At 37.9% G+C, this 20,790-nt stretch overlaps 1 protein-coding gene across 1 annotated transcript; it reads left to right on the top strand.

The window, feature by feature from the left end:
* The first annotated feature begins 450 nt into the window (after positions 1 to 450).
* On the top strand, positions 451 to 20,488 carry LOC137872086 (uncharacterized). The gene is made up of 24 exons (XM_068710319.1): positions 451 to 619; positions 968 to 1,351; positions 2,106 to 2,411; positions 2,525 to 2,785; positions 2,876 to 2,960; positions 3,027 to 3,066; positions 3,166 to 3,261; positions 5,212 to 5,443; positions 6,524 to 6,645; positions 8,113 to 8,188; positions 8,526 to 8,924; positions 9,517 to 9,822; positions 9,904 to 10,176; positions 10,253 to 10,334; positions 11,114 to 11,150; positions 11,914 to 11,956; positions 16,099 to 16,118; positions 17,236 to 17,311; positions 17,661 to 18,047; positions 18,674 to 18,979; positions 19,093 to 19,353; positions 19,444 to 19,528; positions 19,595 to 19,634; positions 19,735 to 20,488. Exons 1-24 carry the CDS (start codon positions 547 to 549, stop codon positions 19,954 to 19,956), a joined length of 4,212 nt encoding a protein of 1,403 aa, XP_068566420.1. The 5' UTR covers positions 451 to 546; the 3' UTR covers positions 19,957 to 20,488.
* The last annotated feature ends 302 nt before the right edge of the window (positions 20,489 to 20,790 follow it).

Below are 20,790 nucleotides of genomic sequence, written 5' to 3'. Positions count from 1 at the left end.
CTGTTAGGGTAAGTCATTTATTTAATGATGAAATTGTAATAACGCAAATAAAAGTTTGTGAGGTTCATCAGTCCTGTGATGCAGAGCAACAGAGATAAAGCTCAGTGTGATCCACAGTGACTGTACTCAAGTCACTGGCTGTTACATGTCCTTATAATTATTGGGATATATATAATATATAATAGAAGATATAGACTCACAGGATATGAGCAGTTAAGGGAAGAACTCTGATAAAAATAAAACTGCTCTTAATTTAAAAAAGTTAACTTGGTTTAAAATTACGACAGCTAAAAAGGGGAAGTTGGTTAAAATTCATGAATCTCATTATTTTCTTTTTAAAACCACCAACCATCTGTTTGTCACTCTCTTGTTGATGTGGGCTTCTTTGGTGAGACAACATTCATGGTTTGATTCTCATCTAACACTCTGAGTCGTACACATTTGCAGACTTGTGAGCGGTGGTCTCTTAACACAACTTGTGGTTGTACAGAGCATGTTGAACGCTTCGTAAAATCCACTGCATTGTTGTGTTTGTGAATCCAGGTGATGAGTGTCATGGCAGTCCGGTCTGTGAGAACGGTGACAGCCAACATGTTACTGAGTGTCTTCTTTCTCTCAGGTGAGCTTTTGGTTCAGTCACTTGTATTTCTCTTGAATCATTTACTATTTGACACATATCATGTTACCCTAAATTCATGTGAATGTTACAATCTGTATTTTCTTCCTGAGCTTTTTGTCACTGAGACGAGGCTGACTTAGTTATTTGGAGATGTAGACGGGTTTGGTCACCACTGGGGTCGACCTCATAGTTGATGTAAAACCAAAAACATGAATCAATACAAAAACTGTTCACGGAAAAAAGACCACAATGCAAAATATTACTGCTGAAGCATATTTCTCTTCATGTTTTGTTGATGTTTTGATACACATGTTAATCACCACTGTCAATCATTAATCTGTTTCACAGGTGCTTTGGCTGATTGTGTAAATAATCTAGCTCTATTAATTACTGCACCTCAAGAGATGGAAGCACTGACTGGATCTTGTTTGCAAATCCCATGTAACTTCAGCGTTATTAAATCAGAGGAGGAATTCAACAGCACAAGAAAAACCTTCGGAGTGTGGATTAAAAATGAACATCTGTTTTTCAAACCAGACAATGTGATTTTCAACAGTAGCAGGAGTGATAACATCTATCCAATGAATCTAATTGGAGACCTGAGTCAGAAAAACTGCACCACTTTATTTTCCAGTTTAATCACAAACTACACGGACAAATACTACTTCAGGATTGAGAACTGGCCATTTTTGGGAACAGCTTCTTGTGATCCTCTTCAAATAACAATTCTAGGTAAGAGAGTTTGGTTTTTATCAGTCAGTCCATGATGTTATTGTTTAGAATAAAAAGTGATATCAGTTGAAGCTAACCTTCAATGTGAATGTAAATATCTGCTACAGAGACCAACCAGACAATGAAATGTTTACACTTCATGGATATTAATAGAATTTTTTTAGTGCACTACTATTAATAGTCCCATGATGAAGCTGGCTATTTATTGCGGACCTATTCATTTAACGCTTGAAAAAGGGGAAGTCTCATGAGTTCAGGTTTTTTTTTGACAATTTACCATCATTAATGTACAAAATCGACATTAATTAGTGTAAGTTTACATTTTATGTTACCCCTACAGAGGGTCACAAGATAAATCTGAGGGGTCGTGAGGTGATTAATGCGAGAGAAAAGAGAGAAAAAAGTAATTTCTGCTTCTCATATGTGTTCAAATTTTGGACTTTTCTTTAATCTTTGCTTCATTGTGAAATAGTGGAGACTTTTTGCCTTTTTGAGTCTCAAACAGTTATTGAAATGAATCCATGTGAGAAGTTCAAAAGGGGAAATTTCTCTTTGATGGAACTGTTAATAACTCAGAAATACAACACACATTATTTTATTTATATTAGGAAATAACAATCCAAAAGCTGTTAGTGGAGTAAAAGTACAATATTTTCCTCTCAAATGTAGAAGAGTACTGCTAGCATGGCAGTAGACTCCTGGTCTTGTCGCTGTGTTTTTCAGTGTACAATCTGTATTTGATTTGAAACCACAGATTCTCCTCCAAGTCCCAGGATTGAGATCTCAGGTGATCTGAAGGAGAAGGAGTCTGTCTCTATAAGCTGCTCAGCTTTCACTCCCTGTCCACACTCTCCTCCTAAACTCACCTGGAACCTCCAACAAGACCCTCACATCATGACAGAGGAAAACAAAGATCGAACCTTCACAACTAAAATCCAGAAGATCATCACTCTGTCAGACAAACATGATGGATCCATCATCACCTGTTCTGCCAGATATCCTGTGAATGAAGGAAAAGATGTCAAGACAGCAGAGGAGAGAACGACTCTCAATGTTTCATGTGAGTGTTTGTTATTGGATCCTGTCAGCAAATGATGATTCTTCTCTCTTAAGGATCTCGTTCAGGCTCTGATGCTGCTCTCTTACTTCACATCTCCGTCACATTCTCCTCAGACGCTCCCAAGGACACCTCGGCGTCCATCAGTCCACCAGGTTCGGTGTCAGCAGGTAGCTGGGTGAACCTGACCTGCTCCAGCAGATCCAATCCTCCCGTCAGCCGCTTCACCTGGTTCAAGATCAGCAAAGATGGACCCCTCACTGTATCTGAAGGAGACTTTTACAGCTTTAATGTCACTGATGGAGGAGTTTATCACTGTGTGGCCACCAATGATCTTGGTAATCAGACATCATCAGAGATCCGTCTGACTATTAAAGGTAACTATTAAAGGGACTTCGATAGTGTCACATGTTCACATTGTCTTCATTTAGTCACTTCTATTTGTTGTTTTTTCATCTTGTCTTGAGGTGAAGTTAACTTTCTACAATTGGGCGCAGTTCTTGAAGGAATCATTGGGATCATCGTACTCATCTGTCTGGTTGTCTTTGTTTGGTAAGTATCTCAAGTGAAATATTCTACTGGCACTCTGTATATTAAACCCAACCTTTTGTCTTCCAGGCATTTGAAGTCAACACATCCAACTGCACAACAGAGACAGGTGAGAACATACCAAACTCTGTGTAGTTCTGTAATCATGGTGAAAGATCCAGTGAATGTTCACAAACACTTCCTGTTTGCTTTATTTATATATTTGCAGACTCTGACTGTTGAGGAGACAGCAAGAACAGAGGAAGACATCCATTATGGAGAGATTAACTTCTCGAGGTGCGGACCTGAACCGTCCTCTGTCTCGGTGTAGGACAGTGGACAGCAGCAGGACACGCTGTATGCACTGAACTATTCTGAAAGACAGCTCTCTTCACACATTAGCATTGTACTACAATATTATATTTACTTTTTAAATGTTTCTGTCATTTAGTTTTTTCTTTAACAAGGCATGTTTAACCTCATTTACTGAGCTATTCTGTTTCTACGTCTTTTGCATTCTCCATTTTTTATTTGTATTTTAATTACTTCAAAAATGAACATCAAACACATGTGAAGACATTTATTCATTGCACCGTAATAAAAACCATGTACGACTTCTAAAATTACCTATTATTCTCAGTTGCATTTATTGGTCCAACATTTCACATATTGTGTGTAAACACCACCTGAAAATCACACAACTTAATCACAAACATTACATAAGCGGCAAAATGAATTATGCATAGTAATTCCCACTGGAAAACGGTGTTTTGAGTACTTAATGGTCTTCTGATATAAATGTATTTTAATATAAAGTTTAATTCAAAATAGAAAGGGCAGTTCCTGAGACTCAAGTCAATAATTAAAAGATCTGGTGCTATAACTCACTTAAAAAAATATGAGTACAAATGTTTAAACTTTTTTTGTCAGAATTTTGCAGAAAAATATCTTTGGGCTTGTTAGGGATCCGACTCTCGCAGACAAAGGAAGGCCGCACGTCTCCTACTGCTGCGTCTTTCATCAGCAAAGCAGTGCCAAAAAATCAGCTGGTTTGAGTCATAATCAAATCAAAAGATATTTAATAACTACAGAAGCAAAACAGTTGCAAACTGAATACACTATTAATAACAAAACAAACATAAATTCCATGAAATTGAGACCCAATCCGGGCCACCCGGCAGACTGGTGTGTCTGGCCGATGGTCCCCAGAAGATCTGAAGATGTCCGACAATTCACAGTCCCTTTGTTTCTTCAAAGTGTCTCTGAAAATGTCCCGTATCAGCTCAGTGATTGGCTGAAATGCGATAAGCCCCTCCTGGCCTTTGACCCATTGGCCTGGTCAATCACTCCTCTTCAGCCAGCGCTCGTCCATCCCCCGCTGACACACACTTCCTTACGTTCCTGGTGCCGGTTTCTCTGTTTGGTTCAGCTACTTCCATATATTGTCGTCCCCTGTGAAAACCCTCACTCACCTATCTATACTTCAGCTAATCTTCTTCACAACATTCAACACATTTAATGACTATACTTACAGTGTTCAAAACATTTGATGACTATACTTTTTTGTTTAAAACTTCTATAAGTAAACATATTGTGTCATATAATATCAAACACTAGGGGTGCTATTAAACATAAAAGCATTGCTTTTAAACTTAAATTCCTCACAACCTGAAAACATTAGCAGCCTAGACGTTGTATTGTTAAATGTCTCAAAAGGCTCCACAAGGCCGTGTTGATTGTGTTACAAACCTCCCTCCTACCACCAGTCTCTCTCACCAGTGGTATTAGTGGGAAGTCTTTCCCAAAGTTGTTGCATTGTAGATTATTAGATTTGTATCTATTGATATTTTTATTCCGAACAGATTTCTCTTCATAAAAGAGAAACACGAGAGTCACTGGTTGTTTTCACACACAGAGAAAGTTAACTACTGGCCTGGCTATTGGTCTTTTTGAGGCGTAAACCATCTTAGACTGACCAGCGAGTACTAGAACTCTCTCATACCTGCATTTCATGGATGAAACCCAAACTATGGTGACAGAACTAAGTTCTCTGTGAATGTAGACCCAGCCAGTGACTCTTGAGTGCACCCTAACGATCTGAATCCTGAGTCATCAGTGACTACCGCCCTGTTTCTGCTTGAACTTCCTGTCCGTAGCGTTTTAATTGTGCACTCGGTCCTCCAGTGCCTTCAGCTCAGCCTCCACCTGAGCTGGCAGATCAGCTCCAACCTGCTGGGTGAAGTAGGCTCTCAACTCCTTCGTCTCCCTCTGCCAGAAAGCCTTGGGCACGTCGAACAGGGCGCCCATGTCCACGTTGCCGCTCAGACCTTTAGTGTCGATGGCGCCATCTTCTGGCAGCCAGCCGATGATGCTCCTCTTGGCCGCCTCGTCCTCCCTCTCCCGGCTGCAGCGCTTGAAGATCCACTCCAGTGCGCGGGCGTTCTCGCCGAAGCCGCCGGTCGCCGGGTCCTTTCTGAACCAGCTGACGTGGACGTGCAATACAAACTGTAACGACTCAAACATGTCATGTGTTAAAAGAAGAAGACAACACAAGCACCGAGTCATTGTGCATGATGTTTCTGGGCTTCCTTTTGTGGTTGCAATGCAAGTTAGACTAATTTAGCTCACGTCCCTCTGTGAGTCACACCACAGAAGACTAACAACTAGGCAAGGCAACTTTATTTGTATAGCACATTTCAACAACAAAACAATTCAAAGTGCTTCACATAAAACCATTAAAAGCATCAAAACATAAGGCAAAAGAAAAATAGTACAAAATAGTAAATAGTAAAAAGCTAAAAAAAAAATAGAATGATAGTTGCAGTGCAGTGAAAGAAATAAAATACAGTAGGAAAATGCAGAAATGCAGGAAATTGATTAATATCCTTGAATCTGGTTCAATTAAAAGCAGCAGCAAACAGAAAAGTTTTCATTCTTGATTTAAAGGAGCTGAGGGTCTCTGCAGACCTGCAGCTTTCTGGGACTTTGTTCCAGATATGTGGAGCTGAAAACCTGAACGCTGCTTCTCCATGTTTAGCTCTGACTCTGGGAACAGAAAGTAGACCGGTCCCAGACCACCTAAGGGGTCGGGATGGTTCATAAGGTAGCAGCAGATCAGAGATGTATTTTGGCCCTAAACCATTCAGTGCTTTATAAACCAACAGCAGGATTTTAAAGTCAACTCTTTGTTGGACAGGAAGCCAGTGCAAAGACCTCTGACCTGGAGTGATGTGATCCACTTTCTTGGTCTTAGTGAGGACTCGAGCTGCAGCGTTCTGAATCAGCTGCAGCTTTCTGATTGACTTTTTACAGAGACCTGTAAACACACCGTTACAGTAGTCCAGTCTACAAATGCATGGACAGGGTTTTCCAAATCCTGTTGAGACATAAGTCCTCTAATCCTTGATATATTCTTCAGGTGATAGTAGGCTGATTTTGTAATTGTCTTGATATGGCTGTTCAGGTTGAGGTCTGAATCCATAACTACAACTAAACTAAATGCTTCGAGAGGTAAAACACATGAAAATGCTCTTCAAATAAAGTCTGCGACTGTTGAGAGAAAAACTCTGGATGTTCAACGAGAGCAGCACCAACCTTCCGGCCTCCTGCCACCGAAGATGATGGCGTCAATGGGAACGCCCTCCTCACTCTCCCACTGGGGGTCAATGATGGGACACTGAGCCGCCGGGGCACAGAAGCGGGAATTGGGGTGGGCACACGGGGTCGAGCCTCCTTTTTTTAACAACAGGAAACAACAGTTCAGTCGACCTTCAACGTCACAGTAATCTTTAAAAAAATAAGCTTGTTAATCTACATCTGGATGTCATGCTTCATACTGTGTCTGATCCACAGGTCTCTCCATTTCTATAGATGGCATTGCTTTAACATACCACTAGATGGCCCTGTTTACTGTATGGCTGTTCAGTTTACTCTTTACATATTAGTTTGATTTATCCAGAGAGTCTGTGATGAAAGAGTAATATTTAAACGTTTGATATGAGCTTTGCCTGCTCTGTTTTAGGCCTAACATCAATTATAACTGATGTCTTTGTTGGCAAAGAAACAAACATGATTCAAGCTCAAATTAAATCAGTAAAACTGCTGAGTATTCAATTAATCTCCTCTAGAACTACTGAACTACAAGCAGGACACTTTACACTTTCACACCGGTGTTACCTTGCTGCCAGGTTTTTCCGTGCCAGTCTGTGTGTCAGGACTCATGGGTGGATAAAATATCAATACGTTGTAAAGAGTAGCTGCCCATCTGAGCCTTTTCTGTATTATTCATGCCATTGAGTGCCTTATATTTTACTGACTGCTTGGCGAATCATTTTCCACTGCTTCTCATGGATTCCAGTATTTTCCCCTCTATGCTCCTTTATGAAGGAAAACAAAAACAGATACAATTTCTTCAATAATCTGTGTGAAACTGGGCTCCTTGATGGGACATTTTCATGTTTTTCTTTTTAAATATAAAACAGAATTATCCTTACCTTTTGTCTGCTGGTGTTTATGAAATGTACTTTTTGAAGATTTTAATAGATATTTGAGATGAAGATGAAGCAGAAAGTATGAGTGAGGAAATGTTTTATCTATTGGGGTAAGCCATTTATTTAATGATGAAATTATAAAAAAGCAAATAAAAGTTTGTGAGGTTCATCAGTCCTGTGATGCAGAGCAACAGAGATAAAGCTCAGTGTGATCCACAGTGACTGTACTCAAGTCACTGGCTGTTACATGTCCTTATTATTATTATAATTATTGGGATGTATGTAATATATAACGATTATAGAAGATATAGACTCACAGGACATGAGCAGTTAAGGGAAGAACTCTGATAAAAAATAAAACTGCACTCGTTCTGTGCTCTTAATTCAAAAAAAGTCAACTTGGTTTTAAATTACAACAGCTAAAAAAGGAAGTTGGTTTGTTAGACTGATGAAATTCATGAATTGCATGATTTTCTCTTTAAAACCACCAACCATCTATTTGTCACTCTCTTGTTGATGTGGGCTTCTTTGGTGAGACAACATTCATGGTTTGATTCTCATCTAACACTCTGAGTCGTACACATTTGCAGACTTGTGAGCGGTGGTCTCTTAACACAACTTGTGGTTGTACAGAGCATGTTGAACGCTTCGTAAAATCCACTGCATTGTTGTGTTTGTGAATCCAGGTGATGAGTGTCATGGCAGTCCGGTCTGTGAGAACGGTGACAGCCAACATGTTACTGAGTGTCTTCTTTCTCTCAGGTGAGCTTTTGGTTCAGTCACTTGTATTTCTCTTGAATCATTTACTATTTGACACATATCATGTTACCCTAAATTCATGTGAATGTTACAATCTGTATTTTCTTCCTGAGCTCTTTTGTCACTGAGACGAGACTGACTTAGTTATTTGGAGATGTAGACGGGTTTGGTCACCACTGGGGTCGACCTCATAGTCGCTGTAAAACCAAAAATGTGAATCAATACAAAAACTGTTCAGGGAAAAAAGACTACAATGCAAAATATTACTGCTGAAGCATATTTCTCTTCATGTTTTGTTGATATGTTGTTACACATGTTAATCACCACTGTTAATCATTAGTCTGTTTCACAGGTGCTTTGGATGATTGTGATTGGAATCCAGCTCTATTCATAACTGCACCTCAAGAGATGAAAGCACTGACTGGATCTTGTTTGCAAATCCCATGTAACTTCAGAGTTATTAAATCAGAGAAGGAATTCAACAGCACAAGAACAACCTTCGGAGTGTGGATTAAAAATAACCGTACCTTTGGCGAATATCCAGATAATGTGATTTTCAACAGTAGCAGGAATGATAACATCTATCCAATGAATCTAACTGGAGACCTGAGTCAGAAAAACTGCACCACTTTATTTTCCAGTTTAATCACATCATACACGAACACATACTACTTCAGGATTGAGAACTGGCCATTTGTTGCAACAGCTCCTTGTGATCCTCTTCAAATAACAGTTCTAGGTAAGAGAGTTTTGTTTTTATCAGTCAGTGCATGATGTTATTGTTGAGAATAAAAAGTGATATCAGTTGAAGATAACCTTCAATGTGAATGTAAATATCTGCTTCAGAGACCAACCAGACAATGAAATGTTTACACTTCCTGAATATTAATAGAATTTTTTTTGTGCACTACTATTAATAGTCCCATGAGAAAGCTGCCTGTTCATGTGGACCTTTGCATGTAACGCTTGAAAAAGGGGAAGTCTCGAGATTTTTTCAATTTACCATCATTAATGTACAAAATCTACATTAATTAGTGTAAGTTTACATTTTATGTTACCCCTACAGAGGGTCACAAGATAAATCTGAGGGGTCGTGAGGTGATTAATGGGAGAGGAAAAGAGAAAAAAAGTAATTTCTGTTAACAACTCAGAAACATCAGAAAAATGACAAGCAGCCTTGAACAAACGCGATCTTCTTTTTTCAACAAAAAAATAATATTCCAAAAGCTGTTAGTCTCAAATGTAGAAGAGTACTGCTAGCATGGCAGTAGACTCCTGGTCTTGTCGCTGTGTTTTTCAGTGTACAATCTGTATTTGATTTGAAACCACAGATTCTCCTCCAAGTCCCAGGATTGAGATCTCAGGTGATCTGAAGGAGAAGGAGTCTGTCTCTATAAGCTGCTCAGCTTTCACTCCCTGTCCACACTCTCCTCCGAAACTCACCTGGAACCTCCAACAAGACCCTCACATCATGACAGAGGAAAACAAAGATCGAACCTTCACAACTAAAATCCAGAAGATCATCACTCTGTCAGACGAACATGATGGATTCATCATCACCTGTTCTGCCAGATATCTTGTGAATGAAGGAAAAGATGTCAAGACAGCAGAGGAGAGAACGACTCTCAATGTTTCATGTGAGTGTTTGTTTTATAAAGATTGAAAGCAGATGGCACGACAGCTGATCTTTTCTCATCATTATGTGCTAAATCTTCCAGACCCTCCCAGGGACACCTCAGTGGTCATCAGTCCCACTGATCCAGTGTCAGTTGGCAGCTTGGTGAACCTGACCTGCTCCTGCAGAGGAAACCCTCCCATTGACACCTTTGTGTGGTTCATGATCAATGATGGCAGACTGACAATGATTAAAGTTGATGAACAGATTTATGGCGTTAAAGTGAGCAGCAGTGATCGAGGCAGATTGTATTATTGTGGATGTAGAAATGAGCTGGACATTCAGCTATCGACTGGACGTCAGTTGGTATTTGAAGGTAACTGCAGGAATTATGATTTCAGATGTTTTAGAGTCATAACATTTTAGAAGGTGACCATGCTGTTGTGTTGCAGGCGATCAACGGGTTGGTGCTCAAGTCATAGTGAAGATCCTGGGAATCGTAATGCTCGTCAGTACATTGGTCATCTTTGAGTGGTGAGACAAACTTTTCTACAATACGGTCGTCTGCAGATTCACACCAGCTGGTCTCATTTTAAATGTGGTTGAAATGTATGAGACAGATCATTGTCATTACAAAACAACCGCCAAAAATGTAACACTTTCTACTCTCTAAGCCCATGTCTATAATACATTATGAACACATTTGTAATGCATTAATGCATAATACATCATCAATATTCATAATGATGATAACTATAATCATACACATTATAAAGCATTTTACAGTGACGTATAAGGTCAAGTATAACACTTCATACCTGCTAGTCACTCACTGACATTTGCAAGGATCATAGTGTATTATAATTCCCGTTGTTGTTATACATCATAGTCTTTTAATAATGCATTATAATGTGATCATAAGTTACTCTAAGTGGGCACTGTTTGCTTCAAGAAAAGTGAAGAAATATGTCATTAAATCTACTAAATAACAACACACAACATGTTCACTTAAATCAAAACAATAACCACAGAGTAACGTATAACCTCATTATAATGCATTATAACAGTGAGTGCAATGATTTTTAAAACAAGTATAATTTATTGTAACTATGAGAAATATAATGCACTACTATCCTTCCAAATGTCAGTAAATGACCAGCAATTATAAATTATTATGATACTGGACCTTATATGTCATCATAAAATGCATAATGAAGCAGTGCTGAAAGGAAATGCATTACAGAGTATGTTTATGAAATATCATAGTTATAAAATGTTACCAACAAATTCATTCATTCTTCTTTTTCATCCAGCTGGTTCAGATCAAGACGCTCCATCAAACCACAGAAGGTAAGATATCAGATGAGGAGAGCTATTTCATGATCAGGTAACTTAACTGTCTGCAGGTCTCAGGAAGAGGGAAGAATCCACCTTAAATAGCTCTTAATGTAACTCTTAAGAATCAATTAGCAAGGTTTTATTTGTAGATGTCCTTGTTTTGATTTACAACAAGAATACAGGAATAATCCTTCAATGTTGTGATAATGTTTAAAGACCAGAGTCTCCACCAACAGCAGACCACTGCAATGCAATGAAGCACGTCTCCAAATGAATGCTAATGATGCTCTGGATCTGCTGGATGCTTTCTTTGTTAAACTGTTTACCGTGAAAGCTTCATAAAGTGGTTCCATTTATTCATCCGTAAAAACAGAACATCAGAAATGAATAGCGACAAAAATTAAATAAAAAACTATTGAAACAAAACAAAGTCAAAACAACATTAAACCTGCATTAATGTATTAAGGGGCAGTCCAACAAGCTGTAAACACAACATTGACATGTTATCACCTCATGAAGATGATATGGCAAACATTATCGTGTGTGTGTGTGTGTGTGTGTGTGTGTGTGTGTGTGTGTGTGTGTGTGTGTGTGTGTGTGTGTGTGTGTGTGTCTGTGAGGTTTAACATGTTCTTTGAGGGCCTAATTTAGGTGGTGGATTGCTCCATCTGCTGTTCTATAATGTGAGGCCTTGTGACAGTGACACATCTGGAACACAAAAGACATGTTGCATCTGTTTTCATCTTGGCAGTAACTAAAACTCTTTCCGCTGCAGCGCGCAGTAGAAGCGGACTATGTTAACAGCGTGGTTGAGTTACGTCCATCATGAGCCAGAAGAGGAAGAAGATGTTATGAAACGACAACTGTATTATAAGTTCTGTATTCATTAGTCTTAGTGTGCCACTTACAACAATGTGTGTAGATTTTCTCTTAATACTTAACGGCCTTCCATTCTTTAAAGAGGAACAGTGAATCATGTTTATATGTGCTTTCTCTGCACTGTGTGTCTTTGTTTAAATCATCATAACACAAAAGTAAAAACATCCTCTTTCATATTTTATCTCATGTTAAACTGATTCTTGGCACCGGATTTTATTATTTGTTCTTAAGATACAAAACACATGCCTGGACCATGTAAATCATTTCTATTGCTTAGCTGATGTTTCCATTGGATGCATGTAAAGTGTGTTAAATAAAATCAAAAATGATGCGTTTCAATCAGCAGAAAGTGTTGTCACTTATTTTATCCTTTAGCATGTATTCACAGACTCATGATTGCTATGTAACTGTGGAGGTAACTGCTGATATAATGTGCAGAAGTCAGCATTACGGTTTCTGTACGTGTAAAATACATGAAGTTCATGCTTTCACCTGTTCAAATATGTCATTATTATTATGTTATATGCGTTATGTGAAATATATATGAACGCTTGCAATGAGTTGAGTCATTTGAAACAAAGATTTTAAGATGTCGTAATATCTGACTTCATATGGTTCAAATATTTCTAAGTCAACACAGACAAGTGAGAATAAGTCGTAATTATAACTGACAAAATAACTAGTTGTCTCATACTGTGGAAAGCTCACGTTCCCCTACAGAGAATATGGTTTTATATGTGAGGTATTCATACAGTGCAAACAGTCTATGTAATGACAAGACAAGACTATTATTGTTATAAATATAAATCCACATGATCAGGAGTCCAGGTAATAATGCATTAATAATAATCCTCAGGAGGACATCACATTCACTGCAGGACAACTCAAATTCAACGTATATGCTATTCATCGTGACAGATACTTGTTTGTCAAGTTTCACACACGTTGAGTTGGTGTTGACACTCTGAATGTGTTGAGAAACCTTTGCTTTAGCTGTGTGGCTTGTCAGCCAGACTAATAAGGAGAAGTGGTGGAGGGTACGACATGTACAACTCCCTCAATACATTTTGAGAACTTTTAAGTACACAGGGGAAGTTGGTTAGTCGGAATCTGTAGAATTCTCACTTGTGATATACAATTTTCTGCAATAAAATATATTCATTGAGAAATGGGATTTTCATTTAAAAATATATGTTATGTGTACTAGGGATGGGACAATGAAGGATTTTATAGGATATTGCATTAAAAGAACAATAAGTACAGGAATTATCATGTACAAAAGAGCAGACTCACACAATGTTGCTATTTCTTTATGTAGTCATCCTTAAAGGGGACCTTATGATTTATGATTATTGTCAGACGAACATGATGGATTCATCATCACCTGAATTTGTACATACAGTATGTATCAAGCTACACTGGAAACCAGCAAGACATGGACCCAAAACACACGTCTCAGACGAAAAGTGCAGGTGCATGTAAAAGTTTTAAGTTGGCAAAAACATAAAAGTTCACAGGAGACTGTGAATGAAGTAAGACAATGGTACAAAAACACCATGTAGAGTCAAAGTCAGAATCCAATGAATAAAAACCTATTTCAATAACAGAAAAATCCTAATAATCTCATTTCAACATGAATTATATTCAATAAATGCATCCACAATAAATCAAGTTTTTTCTGCATGTAATAATCAAGGAGAGAAAGAGTATTTCTCCACTCATGCTCTTAACAAATGAAATAATCAGTTCCATCTCATAATAAGCATTGTTGTGACTCTTAATGTCTCATTTCTTCATTTAGAATACTTCATTTAATCATTGGCTGGTAAATTAATGGACGTTGTGGTATTTTCAGAATCCAGTGGTGGTTGTAGTACAAATGTGCATACAAGTGTGTGAATTATAGCTTTATTTACCATTTGCAGGAACACCAGCAGTAATATTTTGACACACCTTCCATTAACTCCTCCTTCCTTTCACAGTCCATCTTGGTTCATAGACCTGTGACTTCTGCATAGACCTGGTCAGACAGAACGGCTGCACTGAGAAAAAAACACTCACTCCAATGTAAGTTGATGTCTGCTACAATCAATCATTTTAGGATCAAATGGCAAATGGTAGAAAACCATCATTCTATATATTTTAATATTTATATTCGATCTAGTATGATATATTTAATTCTAGTTATTCACCAATAAATTGATTTTCGGAACTTCTGTGTTCATATTTAAAGGCACAGAGAACAAAACTGTGTGTCAGGACTCATGGGTGGATAAAATATCAATACGTTGTAAAGAGTAGCTGCCCATCTGAGCCTTTTCCGTATTATTCATGCCATTGAGTGCCTTATATTTTTCTGATAGCTTGGCGAGTCATTTTCCACTGCTTCTCATGGATTCCAGTATTTTCCCCTCTATGCTCCTTTATGAAGGAAAACAAAAACAGATACAGTTTCTTCAATAATCTGTGTGAAACTGGGCTCCTTGATGGGACATTTTCATGTTTTTCTTTTGAAATATAAAACAGAATTATCCTTACCTTTTGTCTGCTGGTGTTTATCAAATGTACTTTTTGAAGATTTTAATAGATATTTGAGATGAAGATGAAGCAGAAAGTATGAGTGAGGAAATGTTTTATCTGTTAGGGTAAGTCATTTATTCAATGATGAAATTGAAATAACGCAAATAAAAGTTTGTGAGGTTCATCAGTCCTGTGATGCAGAGCAACAGAGATAAAGCTCAGTGTGATCCATAGTGACTGTACTCAAGTCACTGGCTGTTACATGTCCTTATAATTATTGGGATATATATAATATATAATAGAAGATATAGACTCACAGGATATGAGCAGTTAAGGGAAAAACTCTGATCAAAATAAAACTGCACTCGCTCTGTGCTCTTAATTAAAAAAGGGTCAACTCAAATTCAACGTATATGCTATTCATCGTGACAGATACTTGTTTGTCAAGTTTCACACACGTTGAGTTGGTGTTGACACTCTGAATGTGTTGAGAAACCTTTGCTTTAGCTGTGTGGCTTATCAACCAGACTAATAAGGAGAAGTGGTGGAGGGTACGACATGTACAACTCCCTCAATACATTTTGAGAACTTTTAAGTACACAGGGGAAGTTGGTTAGTCGGAATCTGTAGAATTCTCACTTGTGATATACAATTTTCTGCAATAAAATATATTCATTGAGAAATGGGATTTTCATTTAAAAATATATGTTATGTGTACTAGGGATGGGACAATGAAGGATTTTATAGGATATTGCATTAAAAGAACAATAAGTACAGGAATTATCATGTACAAAAGAGCAGACTCACACAATGTTGCTATTTCTTTATGTAGTCATCCTTAAAGGGGACCTTATGATTTATGATTATTGTCAGACGAACATGATGGATTCATCATCACCTGAATTTGTACATACAGTATGTATCAAGCTACACTGGAAACCAGCAAGACATGGACCCAAAACACACGTCTCAGACGAAAAGTGCAGGTGCATGTAAAAGTTTTAAGTTGGCAAAAACATAAAAGTTCACAGGAGACTGTGAATGAAGTAAGACAATGGTACAAAAACACCATGTAGAGTCAAAGTCAGAATCCAATGAATAAAAACCTATTTCAATAACAGAAAAATCCTAATAATCTCATTTCAACATGAATTATATTCAATAAATGCATCCACAATAAATCAAGTTTTTTCTGCATGTAATAATCAAGGAGAGAAAGAGTATTTCTCCACTCATGCTCTTAACAAATGAAATAATCAGTTCCATCTCATAATAAGCATTGTTGTGACTCTTAATGTCTCATTTCTTCATTTAGAATACTTCATTTAATCATTGGCTGGTAAATTAATGGACGTTGTGGTATTTTCAGAATCCAGTGGTGGTTGTAGTACAAATGTGCATACAAGTGTGTGAATTATAGCTTTATTTACCATTTGCAGGAACACCAGCAGTAATATTTTGACCCACCTTCCATTAACTCCTCCTTCCTTTCACAGTCCATCTTGGTTCATAGACCTGTGACTTCTGCATGGACCTGGTCAGACAGAACGGCTGCACTGAGAAAAAAACACTCACTCCAATGTAAGTTGATGTCTGCTACAATCAATCATTTTAGGATCAAATGGCAAATGGTAGAAAACCATCATTCTATATATTTTAATATTTATATTCGATCTAGTATGATATATTTAATTCTAGTTATTCACCAATAAATTGATTTTCGGAACTTCTGTGTTCATATTTAAAGGCACAGAGAACAAAACTGTGTGTCAGGACTCATGGGTGGATAAAATATCAATACGTTGTAAAGAGTAGCTGCCCATCTGAGCCTTTTCCGTATTATTCATGCCATTGAGTGCCTTATATTTTTCTGATAGCTTGGCGAGTCATTTTCCACTGCTTCTCATGGATTCCAGTATTTTCCCCTCTATGCTCCTTCATGAAGGAAAACAAAAACAGATGCAGTTTCTTCAATAATCTGTGTGAAACTGGGCTCCTTGATGGGACATTTTCATGTTTTTCTTTTGAAATATAAAACAGAATTATCCTTACCTTTTGTCTGCTGGTGTTTATCAAATGTACTTTTTGAAGATTTTAATAGATATTTGAGATGAAGATGAAGCAGAAAGTATGAGTGAGGAAATGTTTTATCTGTTAGGGTAAGTCATTTATTCAATGATGAAATTGAAATAACGCAAATAAAAGTTTGTGAGGTTCATCAGTCCTGTGATGCAGAGCAACAGAGATAAAGCTCAGTGTGATCCACAGTGACTGTACTCAAGTCACTGGCTGTTACATGTCCTTATAATTATTGGGATATATATAATATATAATAGAAGATATAGACTCACAGGATATGAGCAGTTAAGGGAAGAACTCTGATCAAAATAAAACTGCACTCGCTCTGTGCTCTTAATTAAAAAAGGGTCGACTAAAAAAGGAAGTTGGTTTGTTAGACTGATGAAATTCATGAATTGCATGATTTTCTCTTTAAAACCACCAACCATCTGTTTGTCACTCTCTTGTTGATGTGGGCTTCTTTGGTGAGACAACATTCATGGTTTGATTCTCATCTAACACTCTGAGTCGTACACATTTGCAGACTTGTGAGCGGTGGTCTCTTAACACAACTTGTGGTTGTACAGAGCATGTTGAACGCTTCGTAAAATCCACTGCATTGTTGTGTTTGTGAATCCAGGTGATGAGTGTCATGGCAGTCCGGTCTGTGAGAACGGTGACAGCCAACATGTTACTGAGTGTCTTCTTTCTCTCAGGTGAGCTTTTGGTTCAGTCACTTGTATTTCTCTTGAATCATTTACTATTTGACACATATCATGTTACCCTAAATTCATGTGAATGTTACAATCTGTATTTTCTTCCTGAGCTTTTTGTCACTGAGACGAGGCTGACTTAGTTATTTGGAGATGTAGAGGGGTTTGGTCACCACTGGGGTCGACCTCATAGTTGATGTAAAACCAAAAACATGAATCAATACAAAAACTGTTCAAGGAAAAATAGACCACAATGCAAAATATTACTGCTGAAGCATATTTCACTTCATGTTTTGTTGATGTGTTGTTACACATGTTAATCACCACTGTTAATCATTAATCTGTTTCACAGGTACTTTGGCTGATTGTGTAAATAATCTAGCTCTATTAATTACTGCACCTCAAGAGATGAAAGCACTGACTGGATCTTGTTTGCAAATCCCATGTAACTTCAGCGTTATTAAATCAGAGGAAAAATTCAACAGCGCAAGAACAACCTTCGGAGTGTGGATTAAAAATGACCATCACTTTGGCGAATATCCAGAAAATGTGATTTTCAACAGTAGCAGGAATGATAACATCTATCCAATGAATCTAATTGGAGACCTGAGTCAGAAAGACTGCACCACTTTATTTTCCAGTTTAATCACATCATACACAAACAAATACTACTTCAGGATTGAGAACCGGCCATTTTCTGCAACAGCTCCTTGTGATCCTCTTCAAATAACAGTTCTAGGTAAGAGAGTTTTGTTTTTATCAGTCAGTCCATGATGTTATTGTTTAGAATAAAAAGTGATATCAGTTGAAGCTAACCTTCAATGTGAATGTAAATATCTGCTACAGAGTCCAACCAGACAATGAAATGTTTACACTTCATGAATATTAATAGAATTTTTTTAGTGCACTACTATTAATAGTCCCATGAGAAAGCTGCCTGTTCATGTGGACCTTTGCATGTAACGCTTGAAAAAGGGGAAGTCTGATGAGTTCAGTTTTTTTTTTTCAATTTACCATCATTAATGTACAAAATCTACATTAATTAGTGTAAGTTTACATTTTATGTTACCCTACAGAGGGTCACAAGATAAATCTGAGGGGTTGTGAGGTGATTAATGGGAGAGGAAAAGAGAAAAAAAGTAATTTCTGTTAACAACTCAGAAACATCAGAAAAATGACAAGATGCCCCGAACAAACACGTTCTTCTTTTTTAAAATAAGGAATCACAATCCAAAAGCTGTTAGTGGAGTAAAAGTACAATATTTTGCTCTCAAATGTAGAAGAGTACTGCTAGCATGGCAGTAGACTCCTGGTCTTGTCGCTGTGTTTTTCAGTGTACAATCTGTATTTGATTTGAAACCACAGATTCTCCTCCAAGTCCCAGGATTGAGATCTCAGGTGATCTGAAGGAGAAGGAGTCTGTCTCTATAAGCTGCTCAGCTTTCACTCCCTGTCCACACTCTCCTCCGAAACTCACCTGGAACCTCCAACAAGACCCTCACATCATGACAGAGGAAAACAAAGATCGAACCTTCACAACTAAAATCCAGAAGATCATCACTCTGTCAGACGAACATGATGGATTCATCATCAACTGTTCTGCCAGATATCCTGTGAATGAAGGAAAAGATGTCAAGACAGCAGAGGAGAGAACGACTCTCAATGTTTCATGTGAGTGTTTGTTATTGGATCCTGTCAGCACATGACGATTCTTCTCTCTTAAGGATCTCGTTCAGGCTCTGATGCTGCTCTCTTACTTCACATCTCCGTCACATTCTCCTCAGACGCTCCCAAGAACACCTCGGCGTCCATCAGTCCACCAGGTTCGGTGTCAGCAGGTAGCCGGGTGAACCTGACCTGCTCCAGCAGAGCCAATCCTCCCGTCAGCCGCTTCACCTGGATCAAGATCAGCAAAGATGGACCCCTCACTGTATCTGGAGGAGACTTTTACAGCTTTAATGTCACTGATGGAGGAGTTTATCACTGTGTGGCCACCAATGATCTTGGTAATCAGACATCATCAGAGATCCGTCTGACTATTAATGGTAACTATTAAAGGGACTTTGATAGTGTCACATGTTCACATTGTCTTCATTTAGTCACTTCTATTTGTTGTTTTTTCATCTTGTCTTGAGGTGAAGATAACCTTCTACAATTGGGCGCAGTTCTTGGAGGAATCATTGGGATCATCGTACTCATCTGTCTGGTTGTCTTTGTTTGGTAAGTATCTCAAGTTAAATCTTCTTCTGCCACTCTGTATATTAAACCCAACCTTTTGTCTTCCAGTCGTTTGAAGTCAACACATCCAACTGCACAACAGAGACAGGTGAGAACATACCAAACTCTGTGTAGTTCTGTAATCATTGTGAAAGATCCAGCTGAATGTTCACAAACACTTCCTGTTTGCTTTATTTATATATTTGCAGAGTCTGACTGTTGAGGAGACAGCAAGAACAGAGGAAGACATCCATTATGGAGAGATTAACTTCTCGAGGCGCGGACCTGAACCGTCCTCTGTCTCGGTGCAGGACAGTGGACAGCAGCAGGACACGCTGTATGCACAGGTCAAAGTGTCCCACCGAGCAAACAACGTTACACAGACTGCTGACGTCCCAGAGGATCTCTACGCTCAAGTGAAGAGAATATGAGTGTTGTCTTGTGGTCACATTTGGGTTGGATTCTTAATATGCTTTTTACTTACACAAGAAGTTTCATCTCTCAGTTTATGTAGAAGAAGAAACAGGAGAAAATGCAATCTTCATTGTTCACAGTTCATTAAAGGGGAACTCAAAACCTCCACACTCTGCAGCTCAGATAGTTTCAGCCAGTCATCAAGATACCATCATTTATATTTTTTAAATGACTTTAATGGGTGGCTGTGTGGTAGGAAATGTGTTATCAGATCAGTTCAAATAGAGCTCCCAAAACTCTTAATAGGGAACTATTCTGAAGGACAGCTCTGTTCACATGATTATATTTACTTTTTAAATGTTTGTGTCATTTAGTTTTTTCTTTAACAAGGCATGTTTAACTTTATTTACTGAGCTATTCTGTTTCTACGTCTTTTGCATTCTCCATTTTTTATTTGTATTTGAATTACTTCAAAAATGAACATCAAACACATGTGAAGACATTTATTCATTGCACCGTAATAAAAGCCATGTACGACTTCTAAAATTACCTATTAATCTCAGTTGCATTTATTGGTCCAACATTTCACATATTGTGTGTAAACACCACCTGAAAATCACACAACTTAATCACAAACATTACATAAGCAACAAAATGATTTATGCATAGTAATTCCCACTGGAAAACGGTGTTTTGAGTACTTAATGGTCTTCTGATATAAATGTATTTGAATATAAAGTTGAATTCAAAATAGAAAGGGCAGTTCCTGAGACTCAAGTCAATAGTGTATTCAAAGATCTTTGGGCTTCAGCCTGAAGACATTAGCAGCCTAGACGTTGTATTGTTAAATG

Source organism: Cebidichthys violaceus, unplaced genomic scaffold, assembly GCF_023349555.1.
Source record: "Cebidichthys violaceus isolate CVI_PGR_0920_01 unplaced genomic scaffold, fCebVio1.0.p SCAF_15, whole genome shotgun sequence".
Lineage (NCBI taxonomy): Eukaryota > Metazoa > Chordata > Actinopteri > Perciformes > Stichaeidae > Cebidichthys > Cebidichthys violaceus.
This window is presented reverse-complemented; position numbering and strand designations above follow the sequence as displayed.

Coding starts and splice junctions, on each gene's coding strand:
- LOC137872086 (XM_068710319.1), top strand. CDS start 547: ATGAGTGTCATGGCAGTCCGGTCTGTGAGAACGGTGACAGCCAACATG. Junction 620..967: donor GAGTGTCTTCTTTCTCTCAG/GTGAGCTTTTGG, acceptor TCTGTTTCACAG/GTGCTTTGGCTGATTGTGTA. Junction 10,177..10,252: donor ACGTCAGTTGGTATTTGAAG/GTAACTGCAGGA, acceptor GTTGTGTTGCAG/GCGATCAACGGGTTGGTGCT.